Source organism: Heliconius melpomene, chromosome 20, assembly GCF_056956725.1.
Source record: "Heliconius melpomene rosina isolate 202511_hmr_F chromosome 20, ASM5695672v1, whole genome shotgun sequence".
Lineage (NCBI taxonomy): Eukaryota > Metazoa > Arthropoda > Insecta > Lepidoptera > Nymphalidae > Heliconius > Heliconius melpomene.
The window spans coordinates 14,583,284-14,609,138 of NC_140408.1; the positions used below are offsets into that span (position 1 = coordinate 14,583,284).

Consider the following 25,855-nt stretch of genomic DNA (forward strand, 5'->3'; position numbering starts at 1 on the left):
GACATTCGCTTTCAGTATCAACAGTCTATTTGAGGCCGTCGTGGCGCAATGGAACAATATTTTACTGTAAACACAAGTGTTGCGGGTTTGATTCCCAATAACGAAAAAATATATGATAATATATTTTAGTAGTTCTGTAGAGATCAGAGGAAATATAATTACTACAAATAAGTGCGTGTATCATACATGACAAACTCTAAGTGCAAGAGACAGTTACACCGCAGCTACAGTGAGTTACAACAGTGCGATTAACGTTATTTAATACAGCCTATAGCCTTCTTGGATGTATGGACTATATTAATCCCTTAGTTCCTGAGATTAATGCGTTCAGTCAAACAAATTCAGCAGTTTTATAGTATTAGTATGGAAATATAGAGATTCTAGCCATCGGAACTTGGTAAATGTTTGATTGTAGATGCGATGGTTGTAGGTTCAATTTTAAAAAAAAAACCAGCTTCACGTATCCCGCACACAGCAGGGTAGGCTGAGGAAACGTAGTGTTAAGACACACGTTCCCCACTTTCTGCCGAATTCTGGAGGCTTTGCGTGTTGAGTGGCAGAACTCAACGCCGCTCTTTGCCTTGACAGCAGAGCGAAGAAATAGAAATATAAACGTAAATAAATATTTCACTTCCCCGAGTGGGGATCGAACTCACAACTGTCGCGTTACAGTCACACCCTTGTGCCGCTGCGCCACGAAGGCCTCAATTTTTACTAGGTGATAAAATTACATTTATATTTATTTTTATTTCTCCACTATTTCATTTAATAGAGGCCAGGTCGTGACGAAGGGCACAAGCGTGCGACTGTAACGCGACAGGCTGTGGGTTCGATTTCCAGACGAGGAAATAGTAACAAGGCGAAGCGCGGTGTTGCGTTCCACCACACAACACGCAATGCTTCAATAATTCTGAAATTGGGAAACGGAATGTCTGAACACTAGGTTTCCTGGTTCACTGCGCCTTCTTCTGAATGTCCTTCGCGGCCTAGTTACAAAGCTCTAGTACAAAGCTCTTGCAGACAAAGCGCGACATTAATTTCACTCTAGAAAGCAATATCTTGAATTCGGAATCCGAGTATTTTAACACTAGGTTCCCTCTGCCTTCCCTGCTAATATTATGTATATGGGATACAACTCCTCCGGTGATATTTTCGAGGCGTTACGTGTTGAGTGGCAGAATGCTGCGACGCCGGAGCGAGGAAATGAAAATATTAAGAAATAATAATTCATTCCCTCGAGTAGGGATTGAACCCAAAACCTTCGCGTTACATCACACCATTGTGCTCCTCCGCCACTACAGCCTTAATATTATAATAAATTTAAGCGAGTGAAACCGCGTGTGGGTCGCTAGTAATCTATATAATTGACTTAAGAGGAAATCGAATTCGAGACTTTGGTCGTAATTAATAGTTTTCTCATCTTTGTATGATAAATAAAGATTAAATTTTGCTCAGAGCCTTGAACTTTTTGTTTCTGTTTACTTGCAATTTTTAATTAGCTTTAATTATGTATCAAGTTGGGTTGACATTTCATCCTAAAAGAGGTTGCTATAAACTAAGCTCAACTTAGAAGTCGCGCGTCAGGGCGAAGCAACAATCTCACACTAAACGCGACGGTTGCGGGTTCTATTCCCATGAAAGACTGATTGACTTTGACTTTGACTTTGGCTTTCTAGCCTGGTTTAAAAAAATAAAAATAAAAAAATAGTATCCTTTCTTCAGTTTTTATTTGTTAAATCTTTAAATGACCATAGTTACCTTTGTAATGTAGATCGAAATATTTTTTAAAAAGTCTACTTTACTAGAGATTATTTTGATCTTGAAATAAATTTGAAAAAAAGATAAAGACGCGGTTAACGCGTGGGCGTAGGAATATTGGTGGTCGAGTGAGCTATGCCCCTGCATCACGACTGGCCTCAAAACACAACTGATGTACTAATAATATGTGACCTTAACCACTGAACCATGAGGGTGTAATACTCCACTTCCTTTACATTAAGTGACAATCTGATTGACAATTTACCATCAATTATATATACGTACATATTATAATTATTGCCATTAAAATAATTGTTAGGTTAAAGACTTATATAACAATATTTGTTCAGTAATAACTAAACTAGATGAAAATTGTGGGTTTACCTGTTTTACCGACGAAAAAAAGAGGTGTCATAAGTTTGGCGTGTGTATAAACGTGTGTATCTGTATGTCGGTATGTGGCATCGTAGCTCCCAAACGGATGAACCGATTTAGATGTATTTTTTTGTTTTTAAAGGTGAATTAATAGTGTTTTTATCCATGATTCGAGAAAATATATTCAGCCGTTTGAAGATTATCAGCTCTTTTCTAGCTGTTCATATACTTTTCTAACCCTATTTGTGTTCCGCCAATGAACAATCAATGCCTCGAGAATTCGGCAGAATGTGGGGATCGGATGTCTTAACTAGGTTCCCAGGTTCCTTCTGCTATGTGCGGCATATAGCGTGATGCTAAAAAAGAAACCAAATCCTGAGTGGAGATCCGCCGAATTCTTGAAGCATTGCGTGATGAGTTACGGCGGCGACGGCGATCAGATCTTTATCAGAAAAGAAAATAATTAATATTTCATTCCCCCGAGTAGGGTTCGAATTTACAACCATTGCGTTGACAGCCAAACACTTGTACGCGAGACTACGCTACGAGACGCTACGGCGGCCTTTCAAATAAAGATTATGTTTACACAAAAAACTGAATTTTCCAAACCTAGCAAAGTAATTTAAATATTAAATCCACAACCGTTGCGTTACAGTCACATGCTTATGCCCATCTAAAAAATAAAAATATAATAAATGTAGATTTCTTGAAAATCAAACCCACGACCATCGTGTGTTCTAAAAGAACACAAAGCCTAAATAAAAGACTTTACCTCAAATATGCTACGACAGCATCCTATACTGATGTACAAAGTCCACTTTACAACATATTTAATGAAAATAGTGCCTATTCGCAGAAAAAAATGGACAATGCGAGGTGGACCCGCTCATTGAGGGTTCCGTACCAATTTCATGATTGTTATTTGTGAGTCAAAGAAAAGTAATTATAACTTAGAATCGATTCGATTTTAAGAAAGGGTTTTGGACTAACAACAGACAGACATAAAGACGGACGACAAAGTGATCCTCTTATAGGAGTTTTTCTTTTGAGCTACAGAACAATAAAAAGTTAAATGAAATATGAGTTTAACCTAAACAAAGGAAATTGCATAATAACTTAGGTTTCAGTTCAAATCAAAATAATATCTAATATTTTAAATGCCGTCTAATTCTTTTGTCAACGTCGGTGACATTCGACCCGCTAGGTAATAGTTTCTACGTAAAACATAATTACTTTATAAACAGAAAATTGTTAGAATTATATGCTTGCAACATTGTAGGTGATTGAAGGCGAAGAAATTCTTCGTCTCAAGTCTTCTTTAGCTTCACTATGTATACTGAAAAATGAAGAGGGAATCTTTGAAGTCATCAAATCTGGTGTTAAGACACTCCGCACCCAATTAAAACACTTCCGTTTCCCACATCCCGCTAAAATCTTAAAGCATTGTCCGTTGAGTGGCGGAACTCAACGCCGGGCTTTGCTTCGTTCCTTACTGTTATCCCTAATTAATCATTGAGCTTGTTTTATTATTTTAAGGTTTAATTATGGCCCAAAGATACTTGTCATAAATTCAATCAATTAAATTTGAATGCAGAATCATCATTTCAATTAGCGACATCTTCACTGCGCCACGAACGCGTATCACGAACAGTCATTAATTTTAATTCAAATTAAAATTGTTTACATACACGTTTCATACAAACTAATAAATAAATACAACAACATATTCAAGTTTTCCTTTTGACACGATAATTAATTATCTAACTTATATTATTACTTTATTACAAGTAGGAATGTAGAATAAACGATTAAAACGCTAGAAAATTTGTTGAAAAAACGTAGCGGGAATTGAACCCGCACCTATTGTTTACACTTCAAGCGCTCGTTGCCACGTTCTTATACAATTGTTATAGTTTGTACATATTATGTGGGGAAGAGAGTGTCTCGACACTTTTATTGAACGTTCGTTAAGAGGTGTGATTTGCGAATTTAATCCTGCTGCGTAAAAAAAAATGTGAATGAAGATAATTTGAATATCCTTCAGATCATCTTGAGCATCTATCTACCTATTCTATAATACCTCTAATACTACTACCTCTTACCTGCCACCTCGCCATGAGCTTAGTTTTAATATATAGGAATAATTGGAAGATTAGACTGTTTTTTTAGCTTTTCGCTGTATCCTGCACATTGCACGGGGTCGTGGGCGGCGGTGATCACAATCGGGTGACCCAAACGCTCGATTGCCTTATCCTTTTTTTTTTTAAATAAATAAATAGTAGGGTGAGTAGGTAGAAGAGGGATCCTAGTTAATACTAGGTAGACACTCTGTTTCCATTAAAATATTTCCTATTCCTCAATTTGAATTCTGGCGGCAATGCCTGTTGAGTGGCAACGCCACTGAACTGGCAAAGATATGGAAAATCGTGGAAAATGTTCTACACATACCGCGCACGTGTAGAACAGAATGTTTTCACAAGCTTTCCTCTACCTATCCTGTTATACACGAAGTAAAGCGTGACATCGGAAGACATCGTATCCACAACCAAGGCGAAGCACACAACTACTGCACCAGAGCGGTATTTCTGAGCGTTTTATAAAATAAGTGTACATCCACACTAATAGATATTACATAAATCATTAAATCACGGTATTGTTCACTTTATATGATCTTATTCTATGAAGCATTACTAGCTTATAATAATTATGTAATGTGATATAACGTAAATAAATGTTAACTTAATGTGGCGCAGCTTGACTGCCCGGTACGCGATGGTAGCGGATTCAATCCCGATTTGGGTACCTGTGTTCGGCCATGTAAGAGAAGAATGTTTTGAGCATCCCATGTATTCACAGACCGGGTGACGGGTGTAAGGGTAAAGAGCTCAGAGCAGTGCTCATCTCCAGTACCCTAGTCCTGTTTCAAATTTGGAAATATCCAATTAATATTCTTCATTTATGAAGCAAGAATCAGTGGCAAAATAGGCAGGAGAAACCTGGGCTGCCCCTTGAGAACACGATGATACTGGAGAAAGGTCACGTATAAATCTTGAAGATGCGAAGTTAACGACAGTGGACGAGGCGAGAGAGGTCTGCAGAAGCCGTAGCTTTTTTCTCTCCGTTCTCCCTGGCTACCCTGCAAGAGATAAAGATATTAATGCCACTTTCTACAAATCAATGTTACCAAAACAAATTGTCATTAATGAGTCTAAAATAATTTACTATTTACATTTAAAAACCGCACGACGCAAGTAGCGAGTTTGAATTCTTTTTGTGGCAAATATTTATTTAAAATCTGGCTTAGTTCGTGAAAAAATAAGAAACAGGAAATTTTATTTACAAAAATTTGTTTTTCAACTTCAGAAGTGTATGTCATTTTTGTTTGAGAAGTTACTGTTAATTTATTCGAAGGTTATTTCTGACGATGTTTCTCTGTTTATTTTCACAATAAATGGTAGATACGAAAAATCAAACATAAAATACTCCTAACTCAAACTTCTACGAGGCCGTCGGAGCCGGGGGTTTATGTGTGGGACTGTAAACGGGACGGTTGTGGGTTCTATTCTCACTCGGAGAATGTAAAAATTGTAACGTTTTCATTTCGTCGCTACCTGCTCTGGTAACGAGGCAAAACGTGGCCTTTAATTCCACCACTGAACACGCAACGCCTCCAGAATTCGGCTGAATGTAAGGCCAGAAGTGAATTTATAAGAACGGAGTGGTTTCAGGTTCCTTCTCCTTTCTCTGCTATGCCCGGAATACAGCGTGAAGCAAAGAAAACTAATACATTATGCGCAAAAGGATTATAGCATTCCAGTTTTCTTTTCAGTTAGGAAAAAGCTTCGGAGTCAGCTATATTTTTGCAGATTTTATTTTCGCAAAAACAATAAAGACAGAATTTTAGAGTATTTGAGTATACAGATGACAGCACTGTTGATGAGAGCTACATAGCCAAAGCCACTGCAAGTGGTCCTGAACTACAATCGCATGGGGATAATATGGCTGAACGCCTTCATTTGAACTTCAATACAGTCTCCGTTTGGGGAGATGCCAATCTGCTCGAATTTAACGCCACTGAGACCCAGGCGGCCCGTGCTCAACAAAAGGCCGTTCAAATTTTGCCTAACTTTCAAAAAAAAATTCTTGGAGCCAAATGAAAAAGTGACCAGTTTCTGGGAAAGAGAGAGCGGAGCCTTCACTTCGCCCTTTACATTTCTTTACTAGAACAAAATAATAATTTAAATAGATAAAGCCATTCCTCTCTTGGGAACCCCCTGAATGGGGTCGAACCATCAACCATCACAAATCAGTAACACTGTCCCAGAACCACAACAGACTCACAAGTAAATTGTAATACATATTTATGTATTTAGTTTATTTATCTAGGAAATTGTATTTAATAATATGCCTCAAGAGGTCTCTAATTAGATAGGTTATACACTTTGTTAAGAAAATAAATAATAATGTTTTATTTTATTGTTTATAAGTATACCTACATAGGGTTTAATTATTCTTTTGTCATAGGGTCGCGGGTTCATATCCGTGTAACTTATATTAATATAGATAATATCTATATAAAAACTCTTCTTCATTTATTACAGGATTATTTTAAGACGAAATAATCATGTAATGTATGTCAATCTGTTTTTATTTATTATAAGGAAAGTAAAGAGGATGTCCGCTCTATACAAAAAAATATTAGATATCCTCAATAGAAAGTATAATTATTTTCTTATAACTTTTGTTGTGTAGTATTGTATTACCATGTTCATCGTGGCACACCGGCCGTCGTGGCACAGGGGCCCACTGTAAACGAGAGGGTTTTGAGTTTCATTCCTACTCGGGGGAGTGAAATATTTAATATTTTTATTTCTTCGCTCTGCTAACCAGGAAGAGAATTTCTCAAGAATTTGGTGGAAATTGAGGAACGGAAGTGTCTTAATGGGGAACGCAGTGTCTTAAAACCAGGTTCTAAAGATAGAAACAAAGTGGTCATATCCTCTACTATAGAGGCTATGACTGCTTCAAATATACCTTCCACATACCAAACTTCCTAACCTCTTACAGGCAATTAAGATCCATCAAAGCAAAATAATAATAATCTCTACATATAATAAAACAGTAAAAATATGTATTGTTTTAATTTTTGTAAACAATGTTTTGTTATTGAAATTTCTGGGGTAGGCTATTCTGAGGAGGCCCCCAGCAGCAGCAGCGGCTCTTTGGCTCGGCCCGCCCTCTTTCTATACCCATGTATGTAGAAAAAGGCAATCCAAATACCTGCACTCCTTAGTAATTAAATATCTATAGATAATTATGTCTAATTATAAGCCTAGTTTAAGTAAAAGATAAAAACGAAATAAACACAAAAAACACTAGGGTTCCGGGTTCCCTCTGCCTATCCCTCTACAGGATGAAGCCAAAAAAACCTGTTGAATTTCTTGCCCGCTCTATACAAGTAATTATATTTCTATTTGACTACCGAGACGAAGTCGTAGATATTAACTAGTACCTATATTTATAATAATATAATAATTTTTCCATTGATATCCTTGTAAATAGGTTAATTATGTATCCACACATAATGGGAGATCTCTGACTTGTCTATCTAGTCGGTTACTTCTAAACCCATTAGCGTCGGTAATTTATACGTGTACTATAAAATGTCAAACATTATTAACATTGTTATATAATAATATTATGTTGACGTAACTGTTTCTTATTTATATTTGGTTTGCGTGGATACCTGGAATCTTCGCCACGCACTGTTCAAACGCCCAATTTTCGAGACACTGCGCGTTGAGTGGCGGTGCTCAACGGTGCTCGTCGTGCTCTCTTGTTATCAGAGTGAAAGAGTACAAGTACAACGGACTACGTTGGTCTACGTTTCCAGCTAGATTGAGCTTTTTTCTTCACGCCATATCCCTCATATAACAGTGTAGGCAGACCCGGTGTTAAAACACTCCGTTGTCCATTTCTCACTTAATATTTGAGATATTACGTTAGCATTTTCTATTTCTAATAAAAATCTTTCATTATTTACGGAACTACAGTATTTTCCTACGTTAATGATACATTTACTAAATTAGACTTTTTGTCTCGTCTTGCGTGTATCATGTCATGTCACTTTGACATTTTTTGTTTAAAAATCATAATATTAACAAGCAGTTGTATGGAACGAAAACATTGAAAAAATTTATGTACTTACCTGAGTAAAAAAAAAAGATGTTTGACGTCGTTGTGATGTTTACCGTAAGCGATAGTTAGGTAGGTACGCTTTATTCCACTCACCTATAGCAGGTAGGCTTAATTTTCTAGACGTTAGCGTAACACAACTCCGCGCTTTGTCTCACGGTAATGACGATAGACAATCAATAGACAATCAATCTCCTTAGTAATACAATCAATCTCCATAGACTACTCCATAGATTGTGGGTTTGATGCCCACTTGGAAGAAAATAATATTTAATATTTTCATTTTTCGCTCTGACTATGCGCGGCGGTAAGTTCCGACACCTGACACGTAATATCTTAAATATTCGTGAAAAGTGGGAAATGGAGTGTCTTAACATTAGGTTCCCAGGTCCCCCCTGCCTTGCTATGTGAATGGATACAGCGAGAAGCAATAAAAAAAATCTTACTAGTTTATACCTGCAACTTCACCCGCATGGTTAAATGATAATAATTAATAACTAAAAATAATTAAAACAAATGACAAGTTATAGGTGATGGGGGTAACGCTGAACGCACTTCTTACGTAAAGATCTTTTTTTTTAAAAAGTTCAGACTTAATGTTTTGTTGGTAAAATATGGGATAGGTTCCAGATTATTATGGCGTGGAAACAGTCCACCCTCCTCAATTCCTATGACCACGTCTGTATTACCTGAAATCTTAATTTGAACCAACAACCGTCGCGTTCAATTCTAATAAAATATTAAGTTTATAAACAAAGATAACGCCATCTTAAATAAAATGACATAACAGCTGACATACAAATAGACTTTCGAACTAGATAGTTAGAAAATATTTTACTAGATGCCGCTACAATCGTTAATTGATATGAATAGGACATCAAATATAAATACTTACGGGCAAAGAAAGACTCTTCTGGCGAAGTGATTTTGCTCAACTGGCACGCTCGGAACGCCATAATAAAAAAAACCGAACAGAATTCTGTTCTCAAGAAAGACTCAAGATTTTTGTTTCAAAGTTATATACTCATACATAAATACGTAGAGTTTATATTTAGGTTCAGTTCGACCACCCAACACACAATGCCTCCAGAATTCGCTGGAAAGCAAGGAACAGAAGTGTCTTAATGGAAACGGAACGGTAAAAAAATAAAATTTATTACAAATTAGCTTTGACCTGTGTCTTTGCCTGCTTGGTCAAATCAAAATTGCTAAAAATAGATGAGTGTAAAGCTCTCCCATTTTTTAAACAATTTTCATTGTTATTCCATTATTAAAGGTAATAGACTAATGTTATATAGAGTATATCCTCGACAGATAAAGTTTCCCAAACAATAAGAATTTTTAAATCATACATGTACGTACGTACGTAGGTGCTAAGATCATTACCGTTCGACCAAACTCTTCAAATCACCTTCACGCCCCAGCAAGTTAGGCAGAGGAAACCTAGTTTTACACTCCGTTCTCCATATTGCCGGCTCTTCTCAGCAGAACTGCCTTCCGAACCGGTGGTAGCTTTTTGTTCATATGTTCATTCGACGATTCAACAGTGCTTATGATAATTGCCTATTTGAATAAAGAATATTTTGAATTTGAATTAATACCGCCGAATTCAAAATATACAGAATAGCATGATGAACATATAGATAAAGGTATACAAACACGAACATTTTAGTTCAAACTATGTATAATAGATGGCGTTATTTATTTTGTACCTTCCTTTTTATACCAATTAGAGCGATAAATGTACAATTTATTTAATATTATATATGAAAGAAAGAAATTAAATTAATTTATTATAATGTAAATTTGAATATTACAAATTTATATTTTTATTAAAATATCGCGGTACGACTACTCGTTCGAAAGAAATTTTGCTTCTCCCATATCAGTGTTTATCTTTAAAATGCTTTCTTTTCCTCATTATTATTATTGTTTTTATCTATTATACTTTATTTTAGCAATTAATAGCTATTATAACGAATAAAAAGTAAAAAAATATTTAATGATAAAAAAGAAAGTAATTTTGATACCTGATATTCAGGCTCAAAATTACTTATTTTAATGTCCGTAAGAATAAAAAAAACAACAACACCTGAACATATTTTAACTTTTATTAAAAGTATTAACAAAATAAAAAATATATAAAATTATATTATTATTTATAAAAGATTCATTATACAAAATATTACATTTCAATGAATATGTAATAATTATTATTAGTACTTTATTTCTCCATTTAAAATGTAGTCTAATCTTTTATCTGGCAATATCAGTAGACGTGCCCTCGCGATAAGAACGTACGACTGTTTTGTAAACTTTGTGACTTTTATTATTTTGGTTTAAAAATTATTTATTATTATTATTTTAGTATCTTATATCAACATCCGCTTTCTATTTTAAAGCAATTCTTAAGTGTTTTAAGTTATTTTACTCTAGTAGTGATTCTTAGTCAAATTTAAATTAACTGGATTGTTATTTGCTGTTGTTCTTGTGTTCTAATTAATAATTATAGCGTTTAATTACAGTGTATATAATATATAATATTACGTGATAGTTCAGTGCTCGATAAGCGTATTTGATTTCGAAAATGTATTTTGTATATTTGAAATAATGTTGGCACAGCCTAAGAACAGAGTGCAAGCAATAAAAAGTAAATTTGAGAGTTTAAGCGCAGAACCAGAGTACGTAATTAAAAAAAAATCCCCAAAACAGAATAATTTTATTGAAAACGTTGAAATAAATCACATAGCAATCGAAAATGACCAAAAAGTGCCAAAGGAAAAGTGTATTAATGAGTCAGATTCTGATGAGTGGTCACCAAAGCCTAACTCCAGTTACTTGTATAGTAAGAACGATGTAAAACGCAGCTTGAGTGATACTAAATCGTCTCTAACAAGGCAAACTAGCGATCCTGGTAAGAAATTACATAGAAGCCACGCCTTCCGCTGCGACAAGAGTCAGAAAATCAATCAAAGCCCCAAAAGACACGGTAGCTGCAACGGTAGATCTGAAACCAGTGATTTCTCTTACAAAATGGGTGAACAAAAGCTAAGTAAGGAAAGGTTGAAACAACTTGGCAATTTTCTCGAAGATCAGATGAAAAAAGATAATTTTAAGCCGAGTATAAATCCTAATAATTGTGTTATAGTAGGTGAAGTTAATGAAATAAAAACAATAAATTCCATACCAGATAAGGATGTCCCTAAACACATATTAGATCAATATGCAAAAGTTACAAAGAATAAAAAACCGGAAAACAGACAAGATTCCATGACAGATAGCGGTGTTAGCTCTGAAACAGAGAATGTTGAAGAAGAAAAAAGTAATAAAATAAAGAAATTAGTATCCCAGTATGAAAATTCGGAGGCTAAGCCTAATTTAGAATCAATGAATGATTTATGTGCATCCAGTGAAACTATGAAATTAGAACGTAAGAATCCTCATCTCATATTAACAGATACTTTAAAAAAAGCTCTCAAACAACCATTACCCGCAGGCCCACCTCCAAAAAAACCCCCAAGAACATTCTTAAGTCCAAATGCAATAGAAATACCTGAAAGACAAAAGAAAGATACAAAAAAAATGTTAGAAAAGCTTGAACAAGTTTTAAATAAACGAGAAATTCAAAATCATAATACTAAAAACATATATGACATTGCAGAAGTTGATGAAAATGCTAAGAAACCTAAGGAAATGCATTATTTATGTACTGAATTATTAGATATAAGTCAACGTAGCCTACCACCGAAAGATCCATTCTCGAAATGCTTGAATTCACTAAATTGTGCCATTTTAACAAATAATTCAACATTAAGCTTGCCATATACAAGACTAAGTTCCAATATATGTTCGTGTAGCAAAGAAAATGTAAATATAAACACTTTTTTAACTGAAAAATGTGTGAAATGTCAAATAAATGATCAATCTACAGGGTTTAAATGTCATTTACATTGTAAATGTAGGCCAGAGAAGTCTGAGTTCTTTGTGGAAAAGGAACATATATATGATGTGCCATTCGATAATCAGTATGGGACATTGAATGTTTGGAAGAACCATAGTAGGAGTATGGAGGACTTGAAATCCAGGAATGACGATGTAAGTTAATTTTGCTTTCTTTATGCATTATGGTTAACTTAAACTGACCATTAAACCATACCTACTGGTCAAGCTACATTTAAATTCTTATATGCCCATTTACATCTCAACTTACTTTTATACTAAACTGAGCTATAAGTAAGGTGGAGAATTGAGTGTTGTGACACTAGCTTTTCTCTACCTACTCTGTTGTATTTGAGAGAGCTGAAAAATCTATATTATAAACTAATACCTTGCCTATGACCCCAAAATAATTTTAGTGAAATTTATTAAAACTGAACCTTGTTGGAGTATTACATTTTATTTACACAGGTGAAATAAGTATTTATTTTATATCAGTCAGTCATATCTAGTAAGAATTAACTAATTTTGTCCATATTTTAGAGCAGTTGAGAATGTAAATATCACATAAAGACAATGTGATGATCATTTTATTTCATCACTGTATTCAACAATTATTTTAGTAAACTTTTGCAATTAATTTTGAAAACATAGGTTCTAAAGGCAGTTCTACTGAGAAGAGCAGGCAAGAAACTCAATAGGCTCTCTTTTCAATGTAAAAGTTACAATTTATTATTCATTTTATACTATTAATATGGTAACTGTATTACAGTATATTCAAAGTATCTTTATTTGTCACATTTTTTTCTGAAAATGTCATAATACTAAGTTCCCTCTTATCAACCTGCTGTAAGGGCCATGAAGCTGGTAAAAATTCTCTATTTGTTTTTATTTTTTAGATTTACACATTTTAAAACTTAGACTTTTAAGACACTACATTCTCAACTTTTCGTCCAGTTCTTAAAACATTACATGTTGAGAGGCGAAACTCAACGCCGCGCTTCTTGTTAGTGTTATCTGAGCGACAAATTAAAATAACTCAACGCCCCGAGTGGGAATCAAAGCCATCGTGGCCATATTTTGTCTTTCCTTAGAATTTAAGATATTATATTTATTAAAGAAAAATTGTCACGCATCACTAGAATCAAATCGCCGACCTCTGACTTCAAATATTAATACTATTAAGTACGCTTTCACTGTGTCTAATGGTTGTACATTTCAATGGTTTTCTTAAATTGGTGATTATCTATACTATACATATATTGATACAGCGAGGCCAGTCGTGGCGCAGGGGCACAAAGTGGGATCGAACCCACAACTAATCGATCTCCTCTCGAGGAAATGAAATGAACCCACAACCATCACGATCAGTCAATATGACCTTAAGTTAGATGAGTATATCTTGGAAAAGGCACCAAGGGCAGGTTCCCATTCATTGACGCGTAACGTATCGTTTCCGACCTTCGTGCTCTGTTGAAGATCGATTCGGTGAAATGCTATTTGATATTTTATGTATCTTGTGCTTGTTGTAATTAGATAAAAAATAAAATCAGCTTCACGCTGTATCTCGCACACAGCAGGGTAGGCAGAGGGAGCCTAGTGTAGTGTTAAGACACCCCGTTTTTCGCCGAATTCTAAAAACGTTGCGTGCTAAATGGCGGAACTCTACACCGAACTGTGCCTCGACACGAGAGCGAAGAAAATGGAAATATAAATTTAAATATATATTTCATCTCCTCGAGTGGGGATCGAACCCACAACCAGTGGTGTTTACAATCTCACTTGTACAGTGGCCCTGCTCCGCGACTGACCTCGAATATAATATGTAATTTGTAATGAAACTAAAACTACGAACTTCCTTCCACGCGCCACGCAACTGTGGAAGGGCTTACCTGCGGCAGTGTTTCCAGGTCAATACGACTTGGGTACCTTCTAAAGCGCGTCTATCTCCACCTTGGCGGCCGGCAACGCACCTGTAGCTTCTCTGGTGTTGCACGGGGTCATGGGCGGCGGTGATCACTTACCATCAGGCGACCGGAACACTCGTTTGCCTTGTCTTTTCCATAAACTAAAATTTAAGTTTTTTTTTAATAAAAGAAGGCGTTGTGTTCCTATAATAATTTTCCGTTTCTGGCATTCATTTTTGTTTTTCTGTACGGCTCGTTTTCCACGTATTATCACAAGTGGATCTTTACCACATTATATAATTGTTACTAACAAAAAATAATCATTAGATTGTAAAGAGGGATTCAATTCTAAGACAATCCTCCATTTGATGTAAGATGAGACAGGGGTACCAAACACTAGAGCGTAACGACCTTCGCGCACCAATGCCTTGTATTGGGCAATGGAAATAAGATATTTATTTATAAGAAGAATATAATGTAAAATTTCAGTATATTATGTTTTTAAATATAGGCGGTAAGCGGGGCGTCGACTTCGACGCAAATCAACACGTAATATTTAGAATATTGGACGAAATGCTCTTTTTTATGGAAAAAAAACGCGTACGCTCGTCGTACCAACCTACGTCTTAGAAGGTACCCAAGTCGTGTCGACATAGAAACACCGGGGACTTCTAATAATATGAAATATTTAATATTTTCATTTCCTCGCTCTTGTAACGAGGCGAAGCGTGAAATTTATTTTCGCTCAACACCCCCGGAATCCAGCCGAAAGTGGAAAATGGAAGTGTCTCTAGGCGAAAAGAGTGTCTCTAGGCGAAAAGAGTGCTAAGTGTGTGATGTAGCATGAAGCAAAAAAAGATCGATATTGGAGAAAGTGGACGCAAAAAATTAGTTAAATCTGTAGACTACACAATATGTATAAAAAAGTGGAAAAAATGTACCTAAGTCAATTTTTTGGGCTTTATCTTACACATAGCAGACGGAACCTGGCAACCTAGCGTTAAGACACTTCGTTCCCGTTAAGACACTTCCGTTGCCCAATTTCCGCTGAATTTTAGAGGCATTGCCTGTTGAGTGGCGGAACTCAACGTCGAGCTTTGCCTCGTTATTAGAGCGAGGAAATGAAAATATTAAATATTTCGTTTAATTAGTAAATATGTGTATTTATATAATCTTATGGTGGTGACTGCGATTTACTGTAAACGCGCTGCTTGGGACTTAGTTGCTACGATTGAATTCAAATTATTTTCTTTACATTGCTCTTGGAAGCTGCGGCGTTGAGTTGCGCTAGTCAATACGCAATAATTCAAATTCGGACGGAAATTGGAGAACGATGTGTCTTACTTAGCACTAAGTTGTCTCAATCTGCCGATGAATATAAAGAATATAAAGAAACGATGACTTTATATTTACTAAACTTTCATATTGTATCCATTTGAGTTGTTTTTTTTTTCGTTTTACCTCAATTATTTTCATTTAAAATCGAACCTAATGCCATCGTAATAAAGTGTAACATTTATTGTTCAAACATCGTGAGAAAAGAAATCACTTATTATAGTGTCATTAAACGGTATACCAAGCGGTGTGATTATTAGATTTTTTTGCAGCTTCAAGTTTTTTTACGCAAAACTGAGTAGGTGGAGAGAACTGACGTGTTAAGACAGTCCGTTCCCCACGCATCGCCGATTTATCCAAATATTGGGTGTTGAGTGGTGGAATTCAACGCCGCGCATAGTCTACCAGAGATTAGTTTGTTTTAATTAATTTGAAAGTGGTTATGGGTTTATAAATTGTGATCATTTTGGATGTCTATTCCCACAATAGTAGTAGGTAATATTTGTATGTCCGATACAAGCCGGTTGAAGTTATACAGCCTGCAGTCGTCGCCTTGGCGAGCCGGTTTCACATCCTGCCTATATCAACACTTCGAATTGATATTGAGTTTTGTAATAGTTGTAGTTGATTTATTTTCTCCACTATTTCTTATATTTAGCGGAAAAACTAGAGAGAATTTAGTGTCTTAACACTACTTTTTCGGTTCTCTGTTGGATTGTGAAATTTAACGCTTTATCTTGACTAAAAAGATGTAATAAATATTTCTTAAATTTTTACTAATTTTACCCCATATAGCAGGGTAGGTAGGGAAACCTTGTTGTGACACTTCGTGCCATATTTGGCGTCACTCCTTGCTTTTAAAGTACAAACTAATATTAAGCTAGTATTCTAGTAGTACCGTATAGTAAACATTTATTGAAGAAATACATCATCGAATCGATATTGAAGCGAAAGCTACTTTGAGCATCGCATGCTATACTAGTATGAAAGTAAGTCTAGGGTTGTCAGCTTTGATCAATTATTTAAAAATATGGTTTTTTTGTTCCTATTTTAGCTATCTTGCATAAAGCAAGGCAAGCACCTAGGGAACCTAGTGATAAGACATTCCGTTCGCCACGCACCGCCCAATTTTTGATTCTTTGTCGGAACTACACTTAGCGTTTTGTCTTGACACGGAAGCTAAGAACTACAATAATTATAATAAAACAAAATTACAATAATTTATTCCTCCTAGGTAGTTGGAATCGATCTTACAACCACCATGTTTACTTTGTTTGTACTGGACACAGACATTGTGCGTTGTACAGTAACATCTAAAGTCTTTTTTATATAGATCTAGACGCATTGACTAAAGTTCATTCCGACGATATTTTAAATATTTTTTTATTCATAAGGTGACAACCCTATCATAATTACTATATGTTAGCATAGTTGCAATGTTTTTTCTTACTAAATTATCGCGGAAACCGTTACGAGTTATGACTTATGTAAAATGTAATATTTTATATAATCGTCTTGTATTGGTAGTTTGATGTAGAACTAGATTCTTTACTAGGTACTAATATGTGAAACCACCATATAGGTACCTACCTACTAACAACACAGACATTTATTTGTTATTGTAAGTTTATCATGTTATGATTATGTTTTCATGTTTATGATTATGTTTTTTTTAACAATTTTTACTCTGAATGTAAGCGCAATGGGTAATTTCCCAACACTGTGATATGAAACGCACACTACACTAAGACAGTCCCGCTTCGTTACGATGCATCTTCAAGCATTTTATTAAAAAAAAACACGTACGCTGTATCCCGAGTGCGTCAGGGTAGGCTTAGGGAACCTGGAATGGAACCCACAACCCTCGCCTTTAAAGTCAGACGACGTCTAGTATCTTATTATACTCGAACTATTTAAAGTTTTGGTTCACGTTAATTTTAGATACAAAGAATGCTATTTATAGAAGAACTATGTGTTTGACTTAGCTGTTGAATGGAACACAAAAACAAGGCTTTGGCCATAGATCTATATAATTGAGATATTAATTTTAAAATATTCCACGCATCACCCATTTTAGGAACGAAGCGTGTTGGGTGATGAAATTAGTGAGGTAAAAGCGAGAGGTTTTGGGTTCGATTCCCACTCGAAGAAATTAAATTTTAAATATTTAATTTCTTCGCTCTGGTACCGAGGGAAAGCGCGGTGTTGAGTTCCGATATTCAACACGCACACACGTTACTTCGCTCTTATATTGGTCGTAATATAGTCTATAGCTTTCCTCGATGAATGGACTATCTTACACGAAAAGAGTTTTTGAGATCGAACCACTAGTTTCTGAGATCGAACCACTAGTTTCTGAGATTAGCATGCACAACCAAACAAACTTACACAATTTAAAATTGTACAAGGGCTTTAGTTCAAGTTAATTTTAGATACAAAGACTGTTATTTATAGAAGTAACATGTGTTTGACTCAGCTGTTGGATGTTGAATCATTCCATGTAACTGGCGTTTGTTTGTGCTTGTCTCTTTTGAAGTTAACGGGACTTTGTATACATATCTATATATAATAGAGAACGCAGTGTTCCGACACTGTTCACGCATCACCTAATTTTAATGAGTGTTGAGTTGCGAATCGTTACCCCAACCTTTGGTTGATACCAGAGGGAAGAATAAATATAGAAGGAAGGTATAAAATGATAAGGCCATCGAAGTCTAGTGGGACAACGTTTGACTATATAAACGTGATGGTCGTGGGTTCAAAACACAATCTGGGGAATTATTATACCTATTTAAATTATTTTCTACAGTCCCCAACAATGGGAATATTTTCCTGAACGGGTTACCTACGACACGATAATCTTTTCTAATATTTATTAATATATTGATATTTCATCTTTGCATAGTTTTAACAAAGTCGTTGTTCTTGGATTTTTCTAAAGGGATGGGTTTTAACTTGACCGCGTACTATATAACGAGGAAGTTGTCACTGATTGTTTAAAATCTGTTATTGTTTAAGTTTTGTTCTATCCCATATGGGTGGGTGGGTCAATGACGATGCATGGTGGTTAGCGGAAATCAGCGCCGGTTTTTTCTAACCGTGTTAAGGAAACAGCTTTATTTTTAAATGTACCGAATCGCTTTATGGGATTGCGAACTCACAACCGTCGCGTTTACAATCAGATATTGCGCTACGACGGCCCCAAAACAATAATAACTTCTAGTACTATGTGTATGTCGTAAGAGGCCATTAGTGGCGCAGGGGCCCTAGCGTGCAACTGTAAACGCGACAGGTTGTGGGTTCGATTCCCATTCATATTTTCATTTCCTCGCTCTGGTAACGGGCACAGCGCGGAGTTAAATTTCGCCACTCGACACACAATGGGTGCAGAATGGTAGAGAAGTGTCTTAATGGGAACGGAAGTGTCGTTAGGGGAACGTAGTGTAAGAAATACATTTTTTTCCATTTTAGCGAAAGCCGCGTGTAAAAATTAGTTATATAATATAGGTAGCGGTAAATCAAAGTATACAGTCTATACTGAGAAATAACGTCATTATTCTATAATTCCTTATCACCACCACTTAGATTCACATTCCAGGTCGAAGACCTAGGTCGTATGCGTCATGTCTTTGTTTATTTCATACCTAAAACGGCTAATTAGCATCTGTTTAACTTCAGATATTTGAAAAAATAGTATCTCCGTGCTTCGTATCCCGCATAGTAGGCAGGGGCCGCCTAATTTTGGAGACATGACATGTTGAATGACGTAACTCTGCACCGCGCTTTGTTCACCAGAAGAAGTAAATAAAAATAAATAGTAGTAAGTAGTATCAAGTGGGAATCAAATCCAGACTATTATGTTTACCTTTATACCACGACTAGTTTACATACGATATAAGGTGTGTAGGCTAGTCGCGGCACAGTAGTACAAGCGTGCGCCAGTAAACGCGGTTCGATTCTAATTCGAGGAAATAATATGTAATTTATATTTAATATTTTCTTTTCTTTAGTTCTTTATTTTTTTTGTAATTTTTGAGCGATTTATAATTCGGTGATAGTCGGTTCAGTACCTCTCGGGGCAAAGAATAATTTCCTTTTCCCGGGTACGATAAGGTGCCGCGTAGAGTTACACACAATATATTTGAACCCATGACCTCTGCCCACGAGCATTAACGCTCAAACACGTGGCGTTTATGCGGAAAATCTTTATATTACTAATAGGGTTTCCTCATTAACTTTTATTGCTCAACAGATGTTCGTATCGATAGGAATTTTTTATTTAAAGATAAAGTTGATGATTACTTTTGTTGTGAGTTATCCTGTTGATGACTATTGGATATTTTTAGTGTGTCCTGCATAGGCAGAGAAAACATAGTGTTAAAACACTGTTCTCTAATTTCCAATTAATTAGAGAGTATTATCTTAAATTTAAGCTTAAAGTAAAAATAAAGTATTGTAGGGGCTATGTATAATGAATAATATTGTAAGTTAGCATCGCCAGTCCGCCGCAAGCCGTGTCTAGGGACACTTGGACGTTAATGATAATATAAACATACCAATAAACTCAGTGGTTTGATTTAACATATGTTAGGTCCCCACAGTATTATTACATAAAATTAAGGAAATCATCGGCTTGTCAACGAAAGATAAGAACTTGAAAATATGTATTATCTATTTCCTGACTTTTTTGTAGTTCGATAAGAAATGTGATAGTATTGTGGCGCAATGAAAGAGCATCTAAATGTAATCGGCGTTTGAGAGCTCGATCCCCACTCGCAACAATGTTTGTGTCTCTTTATTAGCCTTGAGTTTCATCAAGACACAATTCTGGAAATAGGACGGAAAGGAGTGTTTTAACTATTTGTTCTCTCTGCCTACCTTTATCTATATGAGATGGGAGAGATGGGAGATGCGCTTAAGTGTTTTTTTTTTATTTTTTTAATATTTTTTGGAATAACTATTGTAGATTTAGGCCTATCTTCTCGATTGCATAACGCAAAAGAGGGAAATGTCCTTCAATTTTCTATGTATATGTAATTTTATTGTGTTATTGGGTGGCTGACAGACAACCGACAGGTGAAACTGCAACAATACCTATAGCATTTCTCAAATTACTTACGAGAACGGAAATAAGAGTTCGTTGTAATACATTGCTAGAGGCCAGTGACACAGGGGCACAAGCTAGCACCTATCTGTAAACGTGACAGGTTGTGGGTTCGATTCTCACCTCGCTCTGGTAACGGAAAAGCGCGGCGTTAAATACGATCATTCAATACGCAATACTTCCACAATTTGAAATTGTGGGACAATGTCACAAGTGTCTTAATGGGAACGTACTTTCTTAACACTAAGTTTCCAGGTTCACTCTGCCTTAAGCTAAAAAAACATTACTTTTGAATTTTTTGTTTTGTTTATAACATTTTAATTACAATTTCTCTTTATCATTTAGATATAATTTCTTGTAACAGGTAAATACTTAATAAGTAGGTCGATTTGATTCATCACCGACATACGTACCTACTGATAGTGTTTGACCGACAACAGACTAATTGTCTGATAACACGCTTTGACACTACTTAAGGAGAGCGGAGAGAGCGGAGAACAGGGTGTTGCTATTCAAATCACTTTTAAATTTTATTCTTCACGTTGTATCCCGCATAAAAAAGAATAGGAATAGGTGGTATGGGTCAGGGCTCTAATTTGAGATATTCCGCTTTGGGCGGTGGAGCTATGAAGCTATTTTGACGGTATAATTAAGAACATTCAGCACCTTCTTTTCGTTTCGCTATCAAAATGTAACACGCTTTTATTATTTATTAAGTGTTATATTTCTTATTAGAGTTAATTTATTTTTAACTTTTTACTTCATTTTATTAACAAATAATAAAAGCTTGTCCTTAAGAATAGTTTTTTTTCTTTAATTTTTTATATTTTTTCTGGCTTCCCTCCCAAATGCGTGAAATGCTTGAAAATAAACAATTATATATTGAACTTTGTGATTATTTTAATCAATTACTAATCAATTATACGATAGTTTTATGTACTTTTTATCTTAGGCCGTGGCCTATTATCAGTGTGTCATTGGTGTATATTAAATAAATATTAGTTCAATGAGAACATAAGTATCTTATATTATATGACACTTTATAGTGTTTTTACAAAAAGTAGAATTTGTTAGTTAAATATTTTAAGTAGTAGGTAGATACCACAATTACCCACACACAAAGATTTTTATTAAGAAGAGTTTCGCATTTAGTCTACTAAATGACAATAAACTCTAGTTTATTGTCAGTTTTTAGTAAAAGTTACAAAACTTTGAATTAGGTTAGTTTTGATATTATACAATATTTTTGGTTTTTTAAAGTCAGTCGCGCCATAGGAACACAAACGTGTGACTGTAAACGCGACAGGTCGTAAGTTCTCTCGCTCTGGTAACGAGGCAAAGCATGACGTTGAGCTCCGCCACTCAACACGCATCGCTTCCTGACTTTGGTGAAGTATCTTAACACTAGGTTCTCTGGTTCCCTCGGCATATAGCGTGAAACAAAAAAATTATAATAATAAAGTAATAAAGTTGACTTGAATCTACGGCCATCGTAATTTTATTTTACCCTTTGTTGTACAATCAATTTTTATATTTCTCGATGCATGACCGCGATGACTCAGTGTATTAGTGAACTCAATTACGAACGGCTGCAGGTTCTTAAAGAAATATGGATGTTTTGTTTCACACAACATCTTTCCGTCATTTTGGAACTATTGAATACTTTAAAATAATATTTAAAAGTATTCAATAGTTCCAAAATTATAATACGCGCGGCTAGTTCGGTGATAAGCTACAGATACTTGTTTATTCTTAATGCTTAGTCGTGCATGCATGTAAGAAATATTACAAAACCCCACGGGACGCATCGAGGGCAGGTGCTAAGGACAAATGTTCATTATCTATAGGTACTTTTCTACTAATATTATTAAAACGAAGAATTTGATTCTATTGGGAGAACTATTGGTTCGAATTGAAAAAATATTTTTGTATTGGATAGTTTATTTATCGAAGAATACTCTCCACTTACAAATGTGTTATGACACAATGAGCTATTGTCATAAGACCATGCGCGCGAAGCCGCATGAAAAAGCTAGTACATTATATACGCGTATAAATATCTTCTGAGTCTTTTCTAGTTTCTAAAGACAATTCTACAGTGGATTTATCCATTGTAGGTGTTCATTTTACATTATCCTATTCAATCCATCAAGTCATTCTGATACTGTCGAAAAATATTTGATTGATTATTATGGATTTCTTGTCGTTGTAAAAATCTACATAATTTAAAAATTTGTAAACATTTTAACGTAGACGAGACGCGAACTTAGTGGCCAGAGCACTTGGATGGTTTTTAGGAGGCGCTGGTTCGAACTCCGGTACACTTATATTTTATATTTATTTTAAACTTCACGCTGTATCCCGCACACAGCAGGGTAGGCAGAGGGTAATGTTAAGACACTCCGTTCCCCACTTTCTGCTGATTTCTGGAGGCATTGCGTGTCGAGTGACAGAACTGAACGCCGCGCTTTCCCTCGACACTGGAGCGAAGAAATGGAAATATAAACGTAAATAAATACTTCACTCCCTCGAGTGGGGATCGACAGATTGCAATTTCTACATTTTGCGTTAAGCATTTAATGCTTTCTGATTACTTTCCTAGGATACAGCTGAAGCTACAAAAATATTTTCAGGTGAGCCTATAGGGGCGCAGCAGAACAGCATATGATTGTAAAAGTACACGTAGGACTGTGTAAGTTGCGATACTAGATGGATTAAATTATTTTCATTGTCGTGCTCCATGTTTCGTGGACAAACGGCGGGGTTGAGTTCCGCCGCTCACACACAATGTCTCGCATTTTGACGGAAAGCGGAGAACGTCTTGATACGAAATTGGCTCTGTCATATATGCGTGATGAAGCGTGAAAGCATAAAAAGAATAGTATTTTAGCTCCGATTTGTAAATGATGACATGTTAAATAATAAAGTAGGCTATACTCGTATTACTTCAGCGCCACCTACATAGATAACTATCTAACTAATCACAATGCATCACGTAACCCACTCTCATGATTGTTTTAATATTACTCTATAGTCTATGTACATCTGCTTAGGGCTGCTGCTCCCGTACATCGAAAGGTAAAACGGGGACCCTTTAAGTGTTCATAAATAAATAGCAACGGAGTAGAGCAGCCCAAATACACCAACAGACTTAGGTACATTCGTATTAGTAAGTTGTACCACCATGCTTCGCCAAGAGAAAGCGATGTTACATATCGTTCTACACAACGGAACTAAGACCTATTGTCTGTTGTGTATAGATTGTTTTTATGCCAATTACATTTTATTAATATATACTAGCTCTTGCTTGTGACATCGTTCGGGTGGTCTAATCGATGGTCTCTAGGTGGCTTCGCCTCACCGCCACCATCCAAAGCGGAAATATTGAAAAATTCTTTTATTGCTGTTTTAAACTAGGTGCTAAGGTATGAGGGTAGTTTTCGATAATTTTTGCAAAAATCTAATCAAAACTACCTTTCTTAGTAGTTGAAAAGGCCAAGAAAAACATTTGCGATTTTTGAATTCCCTTCGGTAATTGGACTATGCAATACAAAAAGATTTTTTCAATTCCAATCCATACTTAATGAGATTAGCGCATTCATCCAAACGAACTCCAATACCATAGATGTAGTTGTTTGTAGGTTCGATCCTTCACCACGCTCCCTAAAGGCATTGATTTACATATTAAATTATTTTAATTTGTCAGTTACTCCGAGGCAACGCTTCTCGTTGCCGCTTAATCGAGACGTTGCGTGTTGAGTAGCGGAACTCAGCGCCGCGTGTTGTTGTGTCTAGTCCGTGTGTTAATTACACATCTCTAACACTATAATCATTCTTTGTAACGGTCTCCCTACAGAGATGCTAACTTCAACACCTTGTAGGTAACAGTACAGACATTGCTTTATTGCAAAATGTTAACTAATTAACTAGAACGATTGTTGGATATTTAAGAGTTATAGGTTCAAATACTTATTAATTTTTTCTTGTTGAATATAAGAAAAAATTAATAAGAATTTGCTTATTTACTGAATTCGGTCACTAACTCGCAAAGATTCAAAAATTTTACGGCAAGTGGGGTATGGAGTGTAGTAACACTAGATTTCCTCTGCATACCCTGGTAAATGCGTGAAGCTGTGTATATTTTTTTTATAAAAGCAAAATTTTTTTTTTGTTAGCATTTGCTTTGCCCATGTGCTACCTAATAAGTTTTATAAATGTATTATTCGATATGTTATCGTCATCCCTGGTGGATTTTGTTATCCTGCAAGGAGGGGCGCGCGAGCGGGAAAATGAAAATGAATTAATTACAATTATTCGCCGTTAGAAACCCATTGCCTTCGCGTTTACAGTTGACGCTGTCCCACTACGCCACGACGCCATTATGTTCCATGCAAAGCCGGGGCGCACCGTTAGTATAGAAATATAGAATAGTATAGATATTTGAAGTAGCACTCAGGACATTCAACCCGAGCGGTATTTGCGGTTGTATCACATTACTCTACAGATTGATATATATTGTTTCATAATAAATATTTGGTCTACATTTCCTTGAATTTTAAGTGGTCGAATAAAATATTTGATATTCGCGATTTTTACACATTTAAAATAAAATTCTTAATCCAGATTTTTTCGCTTATATTCAGTTAAAGGTCTACCCGTGAAAAAGCTGCTTTTTTAGCTTCACCAGTATTTTGCACATAGCAGACACTTCTGTTCTCCACTCTCCGCAGAATTTTGGAGGCATTGTGTTGAGTGGCGGAAAACACCGCCGCGCTTTGCCTCGACACCACAGCGAGGAAATGAAAATATTAAACATTTCAACAGTGGGAATCGAACCCACCACCTGTCGCGCTTACAGTCTTGAGTTACCCTCTTGAGTCCCAGTGACACTACTGGCATCAAGATTAATTTACATTTCACACATATGAAATTTGAACCCGTTATTATTGATACGTCAAAGCACGTCAAAACGTATCGGTTTATAATTAACAGCTAAACACCAATTACTATTAGAAAGTTCGAGAAAAAGCAAATATGGAGACATTTTAACTAGAAAGTGGCTCTCACCGCTTCCTTTTATGTACTTGTGAAGCCTGAGCCAGGTGCGGGTAACATTTTTTTTGTATTAGTTTTTAGGAGTGCGCTACGTAAGCGGAATTTGGAACCGCGACTCTATGAAATTAAAATCAAAAGACGCGAGTTTAAATACCGCCAAATTTTCCCAAAAAAAAAATCCTTTCTTAAA

General features: G+C 35.7%; 1 protein-coding gene across 1 annotated transcript in view; it reads left to right on the forward strand.

Annotated features, from left to right (window-relative positions):
* Nucleotides 1–10,652: 10,652 nt before the first annotated feature.
* Nucleotides 10,653–25,855, forward strand: part of LOC146528166 (uncharacterized) — a 34,757-nt gene continuing 19,554 nt past the window's right edge. Inside the window, exon 1 of the mRNA XM_085204510.1 lies at nt 10,653–12,423. Within this exon, the coding sequence (XP_085060636.1) occupies nt 10,939–12,423 (1,485 nt within the window). The 5' untranslated portion in view covers nt 10,653–10,938. The remainder of the gene's footprint in view (nt 12,424–25,855) is intronic.